General features: G+C 48.2%; 1 protein-coding gene across 1 annotated transcript; it reads left to right on the forward strand.

The window, feature by feature from the left end:
• The first annotated feature begins 239 nt into the window (after nucleotides 1-239).
• LOC139170074 (C-type lectin domain family 4 member M-like) lies at nucleotides 240-18178 on the forward strand. Its single transcript, XM_070756820.1, has 7 exons — nucleotides 240-320; nucleotides 8593-8760; nucleotides 9042-9149; nucleotides 9943-10029; nucleotides 13323-13483; nucleotides 14542-14642; nucleotides 16746-18178. Exons 2-7 carry the CDS (start codon nucleotides 8595-8597, stop codon nucleotides 16912-16914), a joined length of 792 nt encoding a protein of 263 aa, XP_070612921.1. The 5' UTR covers nucleotides 240-320; nucleotides 8593-8594; the 3' UTR covers nucleotides 16915-18178.
• The last annotated feature ends 507 nt before the right edge of the window (nucleotides 18179-18685 follow it).

Consider the following 18685-nt stretch of genomic DNA (forward strand, 5'->3'; position numbering starts at 1 on the left):
CAAGTCTTAAAGGTGCCAAGTTTGGGGACCCCTGCCTTAGGGAGTTGGCTGGCATATAAATCAAAGTAGGAAATAGATGAATTTTAATGGAAATTGTGTCTAACCTGCCTGCCAACTTTTTTTAGCCACAGGACGGGGTTTCTTTGGCAAAGGGAGCAAGAGCAATTTATTGTTTTGTCAAAGGCGGCAATCTCTCCCTTTTTTTTTTTTTGGCAGGAGTTCATCACTTCGCAGTTCAACGAGCCTTTCTGGATTGGTTTGACCGATGAGAATGACGAAGGCCATTGGCAGTGGTCGGATGGATCCAGATTAAAAATAGAGTGAGTCTGCCATTAACGGACTACCGCACCTGAAGAGTTCAAACTAGTTTTATTTTGTTGTTTTGTTGGAGGAGTGCGGGGTGGGGGGCTCACGAGGTTAGGATGCTGGGGTGTGGTCCCATACTCCAGCTCCTGCTAACCTAGCAGTTCAAAAGCGGCTGATAGATAGGTACTTTTTATTTTTATTGATTGATTGATTGATTTTGTCCAATACACAATGAGGGTTTTATAGTAAAATACATGATGAAGGTTATAGAGGAGATACTCATAGTAAAATATATCTAAGAAAGAATAGAAAAGAAGATATAGTAATAGAACATATCAATGAAAGAATAGAAGAAGAGATATAGGAATAGAAGAAAGGTATAGGAGATAGAGGAGAGCAATAGGACAGGGGATGGAAGGCACTCTAGTGCACTTGTACTTGCCCCTTACTGACCTCTTAGGATAGGTCAACCGTGGATAATCTAAGGGTAAAGTGTTGGGGGTTTGGGGATGACAGTACGGAGTCAGGTAATGAGTTCCACGCTTCGACAACTCGGTTACTGAAATCGTATTTTTTACAGTCAAGTTTGGAGCGGTTAATATTAAGTTTAAATCTGTTGTGTGCTCTTGTGTTGTTGTGGTTGAAGCTGAAGTAGTCGCCGGCAGGCAAGATGTTGCAGCATATGATCTCGTGGGCAATACTTAATTTCTAGGCCCAGGAGTGAAAGTCCAATCTCGTAGTGTATTCTGTTTCGAGTGGAGGAGTGAAGATACCATTGGTTGTGAGCGCTCCGTGTCCCCATGTGAGATGCTGAGGAGGATGAGCCAGACCCCCTCTGGATACCCCTGGGCCAGGGGGGCTGCCAGAGGAAGCAGAGAGCGAGAGTGAGGCAGAAAGTGACTCGTCATAGCTATTCCTTTTCGGACATTGTAAACTCACTATGATTAATGGTCAGAGTCCTGAAATCCAAACACAAGGTCCTGGGAAAATCCGGAACAGCAATGCAAACTCCACAAGCACAATCAGATAATCTTCCACACTGCGAGGCCGACACGCTGCCCATTTAACAGCAGTGCTAATGACTTGAACCCCACCCAACCACAGGTGGACTCTCTTATCGCCTGCAATATTTTTGAAGCTGCTCTCTCCTATGCATAGCTCTACGCATGTGTGGGTCTATCACAGCTTCCTCATCAGAGTCTATCGAAGATAAGGAAGATGATGGCTGGCTTCTTCCTGGGCTGCCTGCCAGACCCCCCCTCTGAAGGTCCCATCTCACAAACACTCCCTTCTTCAGAGGATAATTCGCTGCCCAAAGCTGTCGGCAGCAAAACTGGCCTGTGACATTTGGATGTTTCACCCACAGTCCTTGGGGCAGGAGCTGGGCCAGAGCTAACCACAACAACACTATATTAATACTTTTGTGCCTTGTCCTGGATCATCACACTATCTATGCATTAGGCTTCGACTTCTTTTTTGGGTGAGGGTCTTATAGTAACCTTTCCTTCTCCCATACCCACCAGGTTCTGGGACGCTGGCAACCCTACTGTCCTGAAGAGGAATGGAGAAGTTGAGCGAGATTGTGCGTTCATAAAACCTTCTGCCGGCCAATTTAGCTGGAAGGATGACAATTGCCATGCGCTTAAACAGTGGGCTTGTAAGGAGGTCATAGTGATGGAAGATATAGAATATTTAAACCAACTGTAATATTTGAAGCCACCCTAGATGTGAACACAGTTTTGTGTTTCTCCATCTGAAACAGTAAAATAATGAAAACTCTCTTCTTGTCTTCGTGTCCTGGAAGAAAGTAGTAGTAAGGTTCGACTACTGTAATGCTCTCTACATGGGGCGACCTTTGAAGAGTGTTCGGAAACTTCAGATCGTGCAGAATGCAGCTGCGAGAGCAATCATGGGCTTCTCTAGGTATGCCCATGTTACACCATCACTCTGCAGTCTGCATTGGTTGCCGATCAACTTCCGGTCACAATTCAAAGTGTTGGTTATGACCTTTAAAGCCCTTCATGGCACTGGACCAGAATATCTCCGGGACCGCCTTCTGCCGCACGAATCCCAGCAACCGATTAGGTCCCACAGAGTGGGCCTTCTCCGGGTCCCGTCAACTAAACAATGTCGGTTGGCGGGCCCCAGGAGAAGAGCCTTCTCTGTGGCAGCCCCAACTCTCTGGAACCAGCTCCCCCCAGAGATTAGAACTGCCCCTACTCTCCCTGCCTTCCGTAAACTCCTTAAAACCCACCTTTGCCGTCAGGCATGGGGGAACTAAAACACCTCCCCTGGGCATGTACAATTTATGCATGGTATGTTTGTGTGTGTGTGTGTTAGTATATTGGGGTTCTTTTTAATTTTTTTAAATATTTAAATTTATTTGGATTTGTTACGATTTGTTTGTCTTGTTGTGAGCCTCCCTGAGTCTGCGGAGAGGGGCGGCATACAAATCTAAATAATAATAATAATAAATAATAATAATAATAACAACAACAACAATAACAATAACAACAATAATTTATTAGACTTGTATGCTGCCCCTCGATCACATACTAAGCTGCTGCAAAAAGATCGCACAGACTGACTACAAGCACAGACATGATGCTGTGGCACAGATGATCCACTGGAACTACCATTTACCAGTGGCAAAGAACTGGTGGGATCATAAGCCCGAAAAAGTGGTCAAATACGAGCAAGCAAAACTACTGTGGGACTTCCGACTTCCGACTGACCGAATTCTGAAGCATAACACACCAGACATTGTGATCGTGGAGAAAAAGAAAGTATGGATCATCGACATCGCAGAATTGAGGAGAAGCAGCTAGAGAAATTAGTGAAATACAAAGATCTAAAAATCGAGCTGCAACGACTCTGGCATAAGCCCGTGAAAGTGGTCCCAGTGTTACTTGGCACTCTGGGTGCAGGGCCAAAGGATCTCAGCGGACATTTGAAAACCATTGGAATTGACAACATCTCCACCTGTCAATTGCAAAAGGCCGCTTTACTGGAATCGGCAAACATAATTCGCCGCTACATCACGCAGTCCTAGGAGCTTGGGAAGCGCCCGACTGGGGATGAAATACGAAATCCAGCAGAGTGATCTTGTTTCCTGTGTTGTATTGATGATGATGATGATGATGATAATGATAATAATAATAATAATAATAATAATAATAATAATAATAACGCAATCCTAGGTGCTTGGGAAGCGCCCAACTGGGGATGAAATACGAAATCCAGCATAGTGATCTCGTTTGTTGTATTGATAATAATAATAATAATAATAATAATAATAATAATAATAATTTATTAGACTTGTATGCCGCCCCTCTCTGAAGACTCGGGGCGGCTCACAACAGAAAGGTTGATGTCCTAGAGAAATGCTGAAAGCAGAATTTTTTCAACCACCACCTGAACGCTGCTCATGTTTTCAAGACTCGCTGCCCAACGTGACCCGAACTGGTCCCAATTCATAGCAGATACTGGTTTGATGCCGGGTTCCTCCAGCTAGATCAGTGATGGTGAACCTTTAATGGTAGGTGACGAAAAGGCAGGTAGGAGAAAATGGGAGGTGGCCTAGGCAGAAAGTGACCCACTGGCTAGAGACAAAGTACAATCTAGCTGGGAGGAGATGGAGGTCATGACACCAGCTGGCTTCCCTTCCAGGTTCCAGGGTACCCAAGGTGGTAAATCTACTCATTGATGCCAATTACGTTCTCAATGCTGCAGAGGGCGGCCCACGAGCCGCATCCGGCCCACCCAATGTCTGTGACTGGCCTGCCCACTATCTGACCGGTCCCCGGAGGTCGGGCTCCGCTCATATGGCCCCATGGCAAAATTAATTGCCTACCCCTGCTCAAGATGAAGAAGGACGGACTCCAACTCCCGGAAGCCCTCTGGGAAGGCGACCAGGCCTGGCTGAGAGATGGACACGTGTAAAGGGGCGGAACACACGGGGCTTCCTGGGAGTCGTAGTCCGTCCTGCTCTGGAGCGCCGTCAGGCTGCCTGGCAGGGAGGCAGCTGCAGAACTACAGCAGCGGAAGGAGGGCGATAGCAGGCCCGGAGCAGGAAGCGTGGGTGGCGCTCAGAGTGCTGGCTTTGAGTTTGCAGGCATCTTGTTGCTCTTTTCCTAACCAGGCAGGTGTTCTGTGGGGCTCTCTGGTAGACTCCTCCCAAAAATTCACAGGTACAAATTTCAGACACATACACGTTTGAAAGTTCAAAACAATGTTCTTTATAATGAAAATTTACTTAAACCAAGCCCTCTTTTGGTATAGCCAAGAGCACTCGTCTCCAAACAAACTGGTAATTTGTACAAGTCCCTTATCGGTTCTGTGATACTTAGCTTGCAGCTGTGAGGCAATTCACAGTCCTTCTTCTTTCACAAAGTGAAACACACTTTGCTCTGGTTTAGTTTCAAAGCGGGGGAAAATCAGCACACAAAATGTCAAAGTCAGTAAAGCAGTCACGAAACACAAGGATCAGATAATCCTCCACAATGGCCAAACCCACAGGCTGCTCTTTATAGCAGCCTCACTAATGACCACAGCCCCACCCAACCACAGGTGGCCTCATTTTCTTTGATAATAATCTCTCAGTTGTTGCTGCCTATGCATCGCTCTCCACATGCGTGGCTGTATCATTAACTCTTGTTCCGAATCCAAGGAGGAGCTAGACAATTGGTCTCCTTCTGAGCTGTCTATCACACTCTCCTCCTCCCTGTCACTCATGTCTTCTTGGTCAGAGGAGCCTTCATCACCAGATTCCACCGGGGGCAAAACAGGCCTGCAGCAGAACACAAACTAAATGCAAATCGCTCCAAACTAGACTGCAGAAAATACGATTTCAGCAATAGAGTGGTCAATGCCTGGACTCTGTTGTTTCTTCCCCCAATCCCAAAATATTCAACCTTACATTATCTACAATAGACTTCTCCCCTTTTCTAAGAGGTGTGTAAGGGCTGTGCATAAGTGCACCTTCGTTCCTACCATCCCTGTCCAAATGTCTTTTTATCTTTTCTATCTCTACTTTATACTTATATTGTGTTAAACATACTACAATACAATACTATATTTGCATGACAAATAAAATAAATAAGGGGGAAAGATCAAAAGATCAAAAGCAACATGAGAAAATATTATTTTACTGAAAGAGTAGTAGATCCTTGGAACAAACTTCCAGCAGATGTGGTAGATAAATCCACAGTAACTGAATTTAAACATGCCTGGGATAAACATATATCCATCCTAAGATAAAATACAGAAAATAGTATAAGGGCAGACTAGATGGACCATGAGGTCTTTTTCTGCCGTCAGACTTCTATGTTTCTATGTTTCTATGACTGGTCCTTGGTTGAGAGAAAAATACTCCTCCTTGCCAGAAGTAATTCGGGTGCCCACCAGTTCTGACTGGTTCTTGGGGCAATGGAGACCACACCAAAAAGAGGCTCGGTTGACCTTCTGTTGGGAAACGCCAGGCAAAAGAGGGAGGCATCAAGTGGGGAGCTAGCCTAGAGTCCTTGCGCAGTCACAAGAGAGGCTTCAGGTGGAGCGTGACAAGGTTCCATGGAAACTAGACTGTTTGTTCCAAACGGAAGGCAGATTCTCTGGGGCGATTCTTGTGCTATATGTGGGTCAGCTGGATCCTGTCACGTGTGGAATCGGGTTCCTTGACCCGGACAAGGGGTGTCTTCGCCTATGTCAGCAGAGCCATGAGCAAAGCAGCGGTCTCCGTTTCTCAGGGCACGACCCCCGTGATGTCACAATGCCACCTTCCCTTCCATCTGCAGATCCGCTGGCGGCTGTGAATCTGGCGACGGGCCCCAGCAGCCGATTAGCCGGTGGTTTGACCCTCGGAGGATGAGGACAGAGAGAGAGGCACTTAAAAGTGGCAAGGAGGAGGCGAGGAGTTTTGTAGGAGTTGAAAAGCTGGCTCAAAAGATAAGCGAGGGAAGACCTTGAGTGGGATCCAGAGTCTCCTAAAGGGAATCCTAAATGAAAGGTATGTGACGGACAGCCATCCGTCAGGGAAATGGAGGAGCAGAGTCCTGGAGTGGGCAGAGGGCTGGACTAGCTGATCTCCAAGGGCCCCTCTCCCTCCTGCCAGGCTCACCTCTGATGTTGATCCCTGGATGGTTGACGGCCATCTTCCTTTCTCAGCACTTTTTCAGTCCCCGAGAGCGTTTCTTAAAACGATCCCAAAGAGTTTTAGCACAATCCTGAAGACCTCCTACTTGCAAAGGGTTGTGTTCTGCGTTGTTTTGGAGGTGTTGCTGGGGCGGTTGTTGCTGTGGGGAAGGCACCAACATTTCCCCCCCAAAACACCCTCTCCTGTCTTCAAAGGACCAAATGCAGGAGGATCTTGAGTCATTCAACTTTTTCTTTTAATTAAACAAATGTACACAGCTGTGTAAATGACACCTGGGTACAAGAGTAAAATTCTGCACCTAGGTAAGAAAAGCCCAAGACACACATACAAACTGGGTGAAACCACACTAAATAGCAGCGGTTGCGAGAGGAGTCTTGGTGGACAACCAGCTAAATATGAGCCAGCAATGTGCAGCAGTGGCCAAGAAAGCCAATACAATCCTAAGTTGCATCAACAGAGATATATACAGTAGTACCTCTAGATACGAGCTGTTCCACATGCGAGTATTCCAAGTTACGAGCCACGGCGGGAGCGAAATTTATTTTCGACACCCGAGCTCAAATTTGGGATACGAGCCGAGCCTCCACTAGGTGGCGCAAGAATCCCTGCTTCTGGTTATCTCGGAGGGGAAAAACAAAGTCTAAAGCCATTTGCTCCAGATACGAGTTGTTCAACATACAAGCTCCGTTCTGGAACGAATTAAACTCGTATCTAGAGGTACCACTGTACTCTAAGGCTAGGGAGGTACTAATACCACTCTATAAAGACTTAGTTAAACCACACCTAGAGCACTGCGTTCAGTTTTGGTCACCCCACTACCAAAAAGACACTGAAACACTAGAGAAGGTGCAGAAGAGAGCAACCAGGATGATAAGAGGACTGGAAACTAAAACATACGAAGAGAGGTTGAAGGAACTGAGCATGGATAATGTGGTGAAGAGAAGGGCCAGGGGAGACATGAGAGCAGTGTTCCAATACTTGAGGGGCTGCCACAGAGAGGAGGGGGTCAGGCTGTTTTCCAAGGCACGAGAAGGCCAGACAAGGAACAATGGATGGAAGCTGACCAAGGAGAGATTCAAACTGGAAATAAGGAGGAACTTTCAGAGCGATCCACCAGTGGAACAGTTTGCCACCGGAGATTATAAACGCTCCAATGGTCGACACTTTCAAGAGGAGATTGGACTGCCATTTGTCTGAGGGTTCCTGCTTGAGCAGGGGGTTGGACTAGATGACCTGCAAGGTCCCTTACAACTCTAGTTAGTTAGTTAGTTAGTTAGTAAGTAAGTAAGTAAGTGTTCTGCCGGCGTGTCCCAACCGCCTGTAATTACAGGGTAATTAGTCCAAAAAGACACACATCACACAATAGAAGGAAAACCAAAATTCTTTATCAAGAGCAAAGCAGAAAAACTCCCTTTTTAAATGTCAAAGGGATTTTCTGGTACACACAAGGCACAGGTTAAATGCAATCCAATTTCTCACCCAGTAACTGGGAAATTGAGTCCAATTCCAAAGTCCAGAAAGTCCACACACAGTCTTGAACAGGGAAACAGCAAAACCACGATCTTGACGAAACTATGAATCAGATAAACTTCCATGAGGCTCTTTTTATCTGTAGCACTAATTACAGCAGCCCCACCCAACCACAGGTGGCCTCACTTATCTCCTGTAATAATCCTTCAGTTGTTCTATCCTATGCATCACTCTACGCATGCGTGGGTCCGTCATAAGTTCTTGTTCAGAATCCAGGCATGATAAAGATGATTGATATCCTCCTGGGCTTTCTGCCAAACTCCCCTCTTCCCTGTCACTCACACTTCCTTGGTCAGAGGAGGCTTCGTCAGGAGATTCTATTGGGAGCAAAACAGGCCTGTGGCATGTGGATGTTTCATCCACATTCCTTGGGGCAGGAGCTGGGCCAGAGCCAACCACAACAATAAGTAAGTATGGAAGGAAGGAAGGAAGGAAGGAAGGAAGGAAGGAAGGAAGGAAGGAAGGAAGGAAGGAATGGAGTGAGTAAACTAACAAACAAATAAATAAACAATATTCCTCGGACTTGGTCCGGCTTTAGCTCTGGCCAATGATGGCGGATGGGTCTCCTCACAGCCTTTCTCTCCTCTTTGCTTCCTGCCCTGAAGCCATGGGACCCAGGCCGGCCAAAAGCCAAGTGTCAATCATTGCTCCTGGAGACAAGAGAAAGTCCCAGATGAATACCTTCGGCCAGGTTTCGGACAGCGTCCTGTGGATTCTTCTCGCCATCGTGGCCTCCATCTGCCTTGTGGTCCTGTTGGCGGTGAGCTATCTCTGTAAGTCCTGTTTGAACCCACTGACTTGGTGGGCAGTGCCTCAGCCTTCCCTCCTTCCGAGGTGGGTCAAATGAGGAGCCAGATTGTTGGGGGCAAGAGGCTGACTCTGTAAACCACTTAGAGAGGGCTGTAAGAGCACTAGGAAGCGGTATATAAGTCTAAATGCTCTTGCTATTTCTCTCCCAAACTGCCACGTCAAATGTTTGTTCAGGGTTACTAGTTGAGAGGTTGAATTGGGGCAGCCGGAAACCCCACCCTCTCTGCTTTCCCAACCCCCTCAGATGCGACCTTGGTCAACAAAGACCCCCATCCGCTCGAGCAGTCGATGAAGAAGCTGGGGGTCACCCTGGTGGTTGGCCTGAGAAATATGAAGCTCAAAAACGAAGAACGTAAGTGGCTTATTTTCGATTGTTAAGGATCAGCTCCAAGTCTACGGAGAGGGGCGGCATACAAATCTAATAAATTATTATTATTATTATTATTATTATTATTATTATTATTATTATTATTATTATTTATCAGCACTCTCTCCCTATCTACATTGGGCACTGTTGTCATCCAAGAAAAAAGGTTTTTCACTTCTTCTGCAAAAATGAAACAACTTGTTCACTCTCTCTCTCTCTCTTTCTCTCTTTTTTTCTCTCTGTCTCTCCTTTCTTTTTTTCCTTCCTTCCTTCCTTCCTTCTTCTCATTCCCATCTTCTTCCTTCCTTCCTTCCTTTCTTCTGCTCATTCCCATCTCCTACCTTGCTCCCTCCCTCTCTTCCTTCCTTATTCTCATTCCCATCTTCCTTCCTTCCTTCCTTCCTTCCTTCCTTCCTTCCTTTCTTCTTCTCATTCCCATCTTCTTCCTTCCTTCCTTCCTTCCTTCCTTTGTTCTGCTCATTCCCATCTCCTACCTTGCTCCCTCCCTCTCTTCCTTCCTTATTCTCATTCCCATCTCCTTCCTTCCTTCCTTCCTTCCTTCCTTCCTTCCTTCCTTCCTTCCTTCCTTCTTTTTTCTTTTTTAAAAAAGATCTCTTACCTTTATAGGGGTGGTTTGTGATTATTGGGCTGGATTGTTAGCAATATTATTTACATGAAAAGCATTCACTGCTTTGGAAATGGGACTTTAGAAAGATGAGATAGAAAGACCCAGAGAAGGATGTGTGGACAATGAATAAACCTCTCTAATACCATTTAGCCCCGGTGGTTGCAGAGGAAGCGGTGAAGCTACCAGACCACATAAAAGACTCGGAAAAGACCCTCAGTGACCTGAAAATAAAGTTCTGTAAGTTGCAATATTTCCAAATATGGAAGGTCTTGGATAGACTTAAACATGGTGTATGCCTGGGATTGAGCAGGGAACCCGTGAGCCAAAGAGCTCTCCATTTTTATATTCATGTACTGTATTTTTCGGAGTATAAGATGCACTTTTTTCCCTCCTAAAAGAAGCTGAAAATTTGGGTGCATATTAAACTCCAAATGTAGCCCCACCCACCCGGCAGCCCCTACCTTCAACCTCCAGACATCCTTTTTCCTGGCTGCAGATATCACCAGTGACAATGGCTTGTGTTTTGGGGGGCTGCGCATTGCATTTTCAGCCTTCAAACACTCGACATACGGTGCCCAAAATGACTATCTGGAATAGCTGCTACCTTCTCTTACTCCTTCCCCGCTTTGCCTGCTTTAGCGACTGGAACTTCCTCCGACAATCAGCTGTGCTTTAGAAGCTGTTTTTCAGCCCCAACACGAGTTAACCGATCTTCTGTGCTTGGCCTGCTTTCTAATTGCTCCTTGCTCCGACAATCAGCTGTGCTCTAGAAGCTATTTTTTAGCGTCAACCGGAACTAAGCGATCTTCCATGCTTTGCCTGCTTTTCTACTTGCTGCTCCCTACGTCAATCAGCTGTGCTTTAGAAGCTGTTTTTCAACCCCTACAGGAACTAAGCGACTTTCCGTGCTTTGCCTGCTTTTCTAATTGTTGCTTCCTCCGTCAATCAGCTGTGCTTTAGAAGCTGTTTTTCAGCCCCAACAGGAACTAAGCGACTTTCTGTGCTTTGCCTGCTTTTCTAATTGTTGCTTCCTCCGTCAATCAGCTGTGTTTTAGAAGCTGTTTTTCAGCCCCAACACGAGTTAAGCAATCTTCTGTGCTTGGCCTGCTTTTCTAATTGTTGCTCCCTCTGACAATCAGCTGTGTTTTAGAAGCTGTTTTTCAGCCTCAACAGGAGCTAAACGATCTTCTGTGCTTGGCCTGCTTTTCCAATTGTTGCTCCCTCCAACAATCAGCTGTGCTTTAAAAGCTGTTTTTCAGCCCCAACAGGAACGAATCGTTCTTCCATCCTTTGCCTGCTTTTCTAATTGTTGCTCCCTCCGACAATCAGCTGTGCTTTAGAAGCTGTTTTTCAGCCTCAACAGGAGCTAATTGCTTTTCTAATTGTTGCTCCCTCCGACAATCAGCTGTGCTTTAGAAGCTGTTTTTCAGCCTCAACAGGAGCTAATTGCTTTTCCAATTGTTGCTCCCTCCGACAATCAGCTGTGTTTTAGAAGCATAGCCCCAACTATCCCCAACCTCAAAACCAGCAAGCAAACGAAAGTGCTAAATCTGACCAGGATAAGGACTTGCTAGATGAATACCTGGTAGGCAGAATCCCCCCCTCCACTTCCTTTCCCCAAAACTAAGGTGCATCGTATACTCCGGTTCATCTTATATTCCGAAAAATATGGTAATTGACCGGGGGAGGGGAATACATTTTCCTGGAGGGAGCTTACTTCACAGATCTCTCCCTAACTTTTATTGTGGACAAAAGAACAAATATTGATTCTGTGAGTGCCTCGTGCCACAGTTCATATTTTCTTTCTTTCCTTGGGAAAGTCCTTGAATTAAGACAGGTATTTTTGGTGGCCATTTGTGTTCTGAGCACGGTTTCAGTATTTTTCCAAGACTCTCAAAAATCCACTCCTTGACGGTTTGTCGGCCTCTCTTTGCTCCACTGCCTTAGAATGGGAACTGTGTGCTCCGGATCATCCCCTTTGTCCAGCTCCAGCGGTCCTTGGAAGAAGCCGATTATCTAGGTCCTCAGCAGTCAGGATTCAGGCCCGGCTACAGCACGGAAACTGCTTTGGTCGCGCTGATGGATGATCTCTGGCGGGCCCGGGACAGGGGTTTATCTTCTGTCCTGGTGCTTCTTGACCTCTCAGCGGCTTTCGATACCATCGACCATGGTATCCTTCTGCGCCGGCTGGAGGGGTTGGGAGTGGGAGGCACTGTCCTTCAGTGGTTCTCTTCCTACCTCTCTGGTCGGTCGCAGTCGGTGTTAGTGGGGGGTCAGAGGTCGACCTCTAGGTTACTCCCTTGTGGGGTGCCTCAGGGGTCGGTCCTCTCCCCCCTACTATTTAATATCTACATGAAACCGCTGGGTGAGATCATCCAAGGGCATGGGGTGAGGTATCATCAGTATGCAGATGATACCCAGCTTTACATCTCCACCCCTTGTCCAGTCGGCGAAGCAGTGGAAGTGATGTGCCGGTGCCTGGAGGCTGTTGGGGTCTGGATGGGTGTCAACAGACTCAAGACGGAGTGGCTGTGGGTTTTGCCTCCCAAGGACAATTCCATCTGTCCGTCCATCACCCTGGGGGGGGAGTCACTAACCCCCTCAGAGAGGGTTCGCAACTTGGGCGTCCTCCTCGATCCACAGCTCACATTAGAGAAACATCTTTCAGCTGTGGCGAGGGGGGCGTTTGCCCAGGTTCGCCTGGTGCACCAGTTGCGGCCCTATCTGGACCGGGACTCACTGCTCACAGTCACTGATGCCCTCATCACCTCGAGGTTCGACTACTGTAATGCTCTCTACATGGGGCTACCTTTGAAAAGTGTTCGGAAACTTCAGATCGTGCAGAATGCAGCTGCGAAAGCTATCATGGGCTTTCCTAAATTTGCCCATGTCACACCAACACTCCGCAGTCTGCATTGGTTGCCGATCAGTTTCCGGTCACAATTCAAAGTGTTGGTTATGACCTATAAAGCCCTTCATGGCACTGGACCAGAAATCTCCTGGACCGCCTTCTGCCGCACGAATCCCAGCAACCAGTTAGGTCCCTGGCCTTCTCCGGGTCCCGTCAACTAAACAATGTCATTTGGCGGGACCCAGGGGAAGAGCCTTCTCTGTGGCGGCCCCGACCCCTTGGAACCAACTCCCCCCAGATATCAGAGTTGCCCCCACCCTCCCAGCCTTTCGTAAGCTCCTTAAAACCCACCTCTGTCGTCAGGCATGGGGGAATTGACATGTTCCTTCCCCCTAGGCTTATAAAATTTATGCATGGTACGCTAGTGTGTATGATTGGTTTTAATTTGTGGTGTTTTTTAAATTAATTTAAATATTGGATTTGTCTTACATTGTATTGCTATTGCTGTGAGCCGCCCCGAGTCTGCGGAGAGGGGCGGCATACAAATCTGATTAAACTTAAACTTAAACTTACAACTGATGTACTGGGGGAGGGAGGGGCTTCATTCCTTTCGCCTCCTCCTAGTTACTCAACGCCTTGTATTTTTCTATCTCACTCCCACTGCCGCTGTTTTATGCAGACGCCCTCATCAGGAAACCTCAAAAGTCGGGGAAGGTGTGGCATCCATTTGGGAATGGCCTCTACTACGTGTCCCAAGGGAAAAAGACCTGGTACGAGGCAGAGAACTTCTGCATGTCCAGAAAGGCCCATCTGACCTCCGTCCTAAGCTCCGAAGAGCAGGTGACATCCCTCCCCCAATTGTTCAGGACTTAAAGGACCCCCAGAGTCCCCCTCTTAAATGGGATCGTTCCCACGGCGGAGGGCTTCCTTGGACCGGTTGGTTCCACAAATGTGTTTTAGACTTAGATCCTGACTGCTTCTCAAGGGGATCTTAAGATTTGGATCCAAATCCAGTAGAGTCTCGGTTATCCGTCCCTTGATAATCTGACATTCCTCATTATCTGATGTCGCGGCTGCTTGGGGGCGTGGTTGTAGACATTTCCGTGCAACCCCTAGACACGCCCACAAACATGGCAGCCATGATGGGGAAGCAAGCTGGGAGGAGGGAAGTCACATATATAGTCTGGATCAGCGGTCCCCAAACTACGGCCCGCGGACCACATGTGGCCCGCCGAGACCATTTATCCGGCCCGTGGGTGAGTGACACAACACAGGGCTCCATCTAATTTTCCATGAATAAAATGCGGTATTTTGTTAGTAACTAATATCAATCATCAAAAAAGTTGCAAAAGTTTTTTTTTCTAATTTTGTCATCCAGTTACATTCATTTTTTAAAAATTAAATTCCCTCCTTAATGTTCCTTCAAAAAGTACAACGCCAATTATATTCTAACTTATTAGCCATTATGCCAAAGTGCTTCCTTCTTTCTTTATACATTTTTCTATCAGCCAAGAAAACCTACAATCAGATGTTAACAAAAGAAAATTAAAAACAAAACATAAACATATATGAATTTCAGACTTCTTCCCCCCCGTCTAAATAGCACATTCCCATTTTGTTTTTCACTTTAAAATAAGGTATGTGCAGTGTGCATAGGGACTTGTTCATAGGGTTTTTTTATAGTCCGGCCTTCCAACAGTCTGAGGGACAGTGAACTGGCCCCCCTGTGTAAAAGGTTTGGGGACCCCTGGTCTGGATTATCTGACATTTTTGGCTATCTGACTATCAGCCCGCCCGTTTATGTCGGATAACTGAGACTCTACTGTGAATAAATGTGCAGGGTCCCTGGAACTGCAGACCGAGCTTCCCTGACGCCACCTTTTCCCTTTCTCTGGCAGAACTATGTGACTTCTCAGCTGACCCAGCCTGCGTGGATTGGCTTGACCGACGGAGGACGAGGAAGGTGGGAATGGACCGACGGCTCCAGATTAGTAGCCCAGTGAGTTTGCCAAGGATGGGGGCCAGAAGGGATGTTGGTGCCTCCCATTTTATTTATTTATTGGATTTGTATGCTGCCCCTCTCTGTAGATTCGGGGCGGCTAACAACAGTAATAAAAACAGCATATAATAACAATCCAATATTAAAACAGTTAAAACCCTTATTATAAAACCAAACATACATACAGACATACCATGCATAAAATTGTAAAGGCCTAGGGGGAAAGAATATCTCAGTTCCCCCATGCCTGGCGGCAGAGGTGGGTTTTAAGGAGTTTATGAAAGGCAAGAAGGGTGGGGGCAATTCTAATCTCTGGGGGGAGTTGGTTCCAGAGGGCTGGGGCCGCCACAGAGAAGGCTCTTCCCCTGGTCCTGAACGCCGAACCCGGATGGACATCTTCGTGACGTCAAAGCTCCGCCCATGGAATTCCCTATTGGGATTTCCCACCTCCTTTCCAGCCTCCAGATCGGCCGAAAACGCCACTGCCGATCGCAAAAACGGCGCACCGCTGAGTGGGGTCGCCCGGCTGTAACCTTCTAAAACAGCCGTGCGCTTTTCGGTGGCCTCTGGAACCCGAACCTGAAAAATTCTGGATTTGGCATTCAGGAGAATGCCGAGAAGCCCCTCCCCCGGCTGTTTCACAAGGTGGCAGCCGGGCGGCGGCGCTTCTTGGCGGCCTCCCAAACCCAAACCCGAAAAGTTCGGGTTCGGGTTTGGGAGAACGCCGAGAAGCCCCCCGGCTGCTTTAAAAGGTGACAGCCGGGTAGCGGTGCCCAGCGGAGTGCCATTTTGCAGGATTCGTAAGCCGAAAAAGTTCGTAAGAAGAGGCAAAAAATTTCCGAACCCCGGGTTCGTATCACAAGGGGTTTGTATCACGAGGTACCACTGTACAGGGAATAGTATACAGTAGTCCCTCACCTATCGCTGGTGTTACGTTCCAGACCTGGCCGCGATAGTTGAAATCCGCGATGGGGAATTTATCGACTGATAGTACTTATTTAAGTATTTATATTGTAATTGTTTGGTAAGTTTTCATTGTTTTAAGTGTTTATAAACCCTTCCCACACAGTATTTATTTTAGATACAGTATTTAAATACAGTATTTACAATTTTAGATATACAGTGATCCCTCGAGTTTCGCGATCTCGATGTTCGCTAAACGCTATATCGCGAGTTTTCAACCCGGAAGTAAACAACACCATCTGCGCATGCGTGGCCTTTTTTTCTATGGCCACGCATGCGTAGATGGTGGAGTTTCCCCACCGGGCTGAGCGGCTTCCCCTGGGTCTTCCCCCTCTTGCCCCGGTAAGTGGCGCGAGCAAAGGCGTGGGCGCGCGCGCGGGGCCCGCTTCCCAGCTGGGAAGCAACAACACCAACCGGGTGGGTGGGGGAAGCCCCGGCGGCGCGCGCGCGAGGCCCGCTTCCCAGCTGGGAAGCAACAGCACTAACCGGGTGGGTGGGGGAAGCCCCTGCGGCGCGCGCGCGAGGCCCGCTTCCCAGCTGGGAAGCAACAGCACTAACCGGGTGGGTGGGGGAAGCCCCTGCGGCGCGCGCGCGAGGCCCGCTTCCCAGCTGGGAAGCAACAGCACTAACCGGGTGGGTGGGGGAAGCCCCGGCGGCGCGCGCGCGAGGCCCGCTTCCCAGCTGGGAAGCAACAACACTAACCGGGTGGGTGGGGGAAGCCCCGGCGGCGCGCGCGCGGATAAGCGGCAGCAGCGAGGCGGCGGGGAAACCCCAATCTTCGGCTCCTCGCTGCTGCGGTGGAAGTAAAAACACCATCTGCGCATGCGCAGATGGTGTTTTTACTTCCGCACCGCTACTTCGCGAAAAATCGATCATCGCGAGGGGTCCTGGAACGGAACCCTCGCGATGATCGAGGGACCACTGTATATTTTTTTTAAAAAACCTGCCGATCAAGTTCGGCGGGCTGTTTAAATCTGCCGATCGACTTCCTCAGAAACCCGCGATGAAGTGAAGCCGCAGTAGGTGAAGCGCGGTATAGCGAGGGACTACTGTAATGGCAGTCGATGGACCAGGAGGTCTTTTTCTGCCGTCAATCTTCTATGTTTCTAAAATGGGTCTCTTCCCACCTCTCTCTCCAAGGTTCTGGTCTCAAGGCCAGCCTGGCCACTCGGAGCACCTCGGAGACGGAGACCAAGGCTGCACGATTATCGTCCCATCGTCTAAAGGAGACAACTGGAACGTTGTGGACTGCAATCGGCTGAACAGATGGGTTTGCAAAGGGACACACAAAATCCACCAAACACATTGACCGGAGCCATTGAAGTGGACTCAGAGGAAATTCTCACTGGTGAGGGTAGGGGGCGCCAAAACTCCACCAGCTCAATCCCGAAGAGGCCGTGAATATACTCTTTTATCCGAGCGAAACTCGTCAGCCGAGAGACGGGAGAGAGGTCAATCGGTGGGGACGTGGCCCTTTTTCGGAGCCCAGGACGGAGCTAGCAGAGCAGCGTCCATACGGATGTCGTGGTTTTGGCCTCGAGGCTGATTCGTGCCCTGAAAAAGCCACAGGCGAGTAGATCGGCAATCTGCTCCTGGGCCTGCAAAGCCGCTGTTCTCTCTGCCGAGATGATTTCCCCAAACAATGCTGGGTGATCTGGCTCATCTGTCACTCCATTGGTTGTCAGGGTGGATTCCACACATCTGGCTGGAAGTACTGGGTGCCCCATTGCGCCCTCATTGCTCTGCGTCCCTCTTCCCCAGAGCTCTGGGCTTGGGGGAAGAAGAGGCCACCCCAGATTGAAGGGGGATAGCGACCTTCGGTTGGGGGAAAGGATAGCTGTGTCCCCCCCTTGCTAGAACCCCCTAAGAGGCAGAGAGCCCAGAACATCCTGTCAATTGGAGGTGAATATGGCGACACTTGAAAGGCTCAACGGGTCACAGTGTTGATATAGGCTTCTTGCTAGGGGGCTCCAAAGGTTTTGGGTTGTTGCACCAATTTAACAACCACCACCATAAGAATGAAATAGGAGGAGACACTGCCAGGGGAATCTCCAGCCACCGGTTGGAACAAGAGTTCGGAAAAGCAGGCTGGAGGACGGAAGGATCCAACCACATCCATCTTTTCCCCAAGAAAACCAGAGGTCAAGCCCAGCTCTAAGAAAATGGACTTTGCTTTCCCAGATCTCAGGCCACCCAGAGACCCCATAATGCAGAACAAAGACTGTGTATCTCTAGAGAAGACTGCAAGAGTAATGCCCCCCTCCCTCCCTTCTTCTCTCCCTCCCTCTCATGCGATTCCTTCCTTCCTTCCTCCATCTCTCTTTCTCCTTCCTTCCTTCCTTTCTTCCTCCGTCTCTCTCCTTCCTTCCTTCCTTCCTTTCCTTCCTTTCCTTCCTCTCTCTCTCCCTCCCATGCTATTTCCTTCCTTCCCTCCTGTCTTCCTTCCCATCTTCCTCCCTCCCTCCCTTGTCCCCTTTGTTGCCAAAGCAATTCTGGGTGGCAAGTCAAGTTTTCAAAAGTAAGAATCATTGTATGAAGACAATATTAAAACGTATCACAAGCAATCCAGAAAATGGTGTCTGAGAATTTCAAAACCCTACACAACAATATCAACACCCCTTGGCCGTTCACAGCTTCCTGACCCCAATCCATGGGGCCACTGCCAATTTCAGCATTTCTCCAAAGGCCAGCAGGGTGGAGCCTAGCCTGATCTTGGTGGCCAGGAGTTCCAGAGGCTAGGCGCCCTGTGACTGAAAAGGGACATTTCCTGGGTCCTAAGGAGACCCTCCATCCAATAGCGCTTCTGCTGGATCTAACTGGGTGGGCAGAGACCACCAGAGAGAGACAAGGTTCTAAGAATTTGGGCCCCATGCTATCCTCGGGCGGGAGGAAGGAAGCCCAGCCTTCGCCCACTGCTTTGTGTGGTCTGGCAGGGTTCAGTAACATGTATTCATTCATTCATTCATTCTTTATCTATCTATCTATCTATCTATCTATCTATCTATCTATCTATCTATCTATCTATCTATCTATCCATCCATCCATCCATCCATCCATCCATCCATCCATCCATCCATCCA

Source organism: Erythrolamprus reginae, chromosome 7, assembly GCF_031021105.1.
Source record: "Erythrolamprus reginae isolate rEryReg1 chromosome 7, rEryReg1.hap1, whole genome shotgun sequence".
NCBI lineage: Eukaryota > Metazoa > Chordata > Lepidosauria > Squamata > Dipsadidae > Erythrolamprus > Erythrolamprus reginae.

Coding starts and splice junctions, on each gene's coding strand:
- LOC139170074 (XM_070756820.1), top strand. CDS start 8,595: ATGGGACCCAGGCCGGCCAAAAGCCAAGTGTCAATCATTGCTCCTGGA. Junction 8,761..9,041: donor GTTGGCGGTGAGCTATCTCT/GTAAGTCCTGTT, acceptor CAACCCCCTCAG/ATGCGACCTTGGTCAACAAA. Junction 10,030..13,322: donor TGACCTGAAAATAAAGTTCT/GTAAGTTGCAAT, acceptor TGTTTTATGCAG/ACGCCCTCATCAGGAAACCT.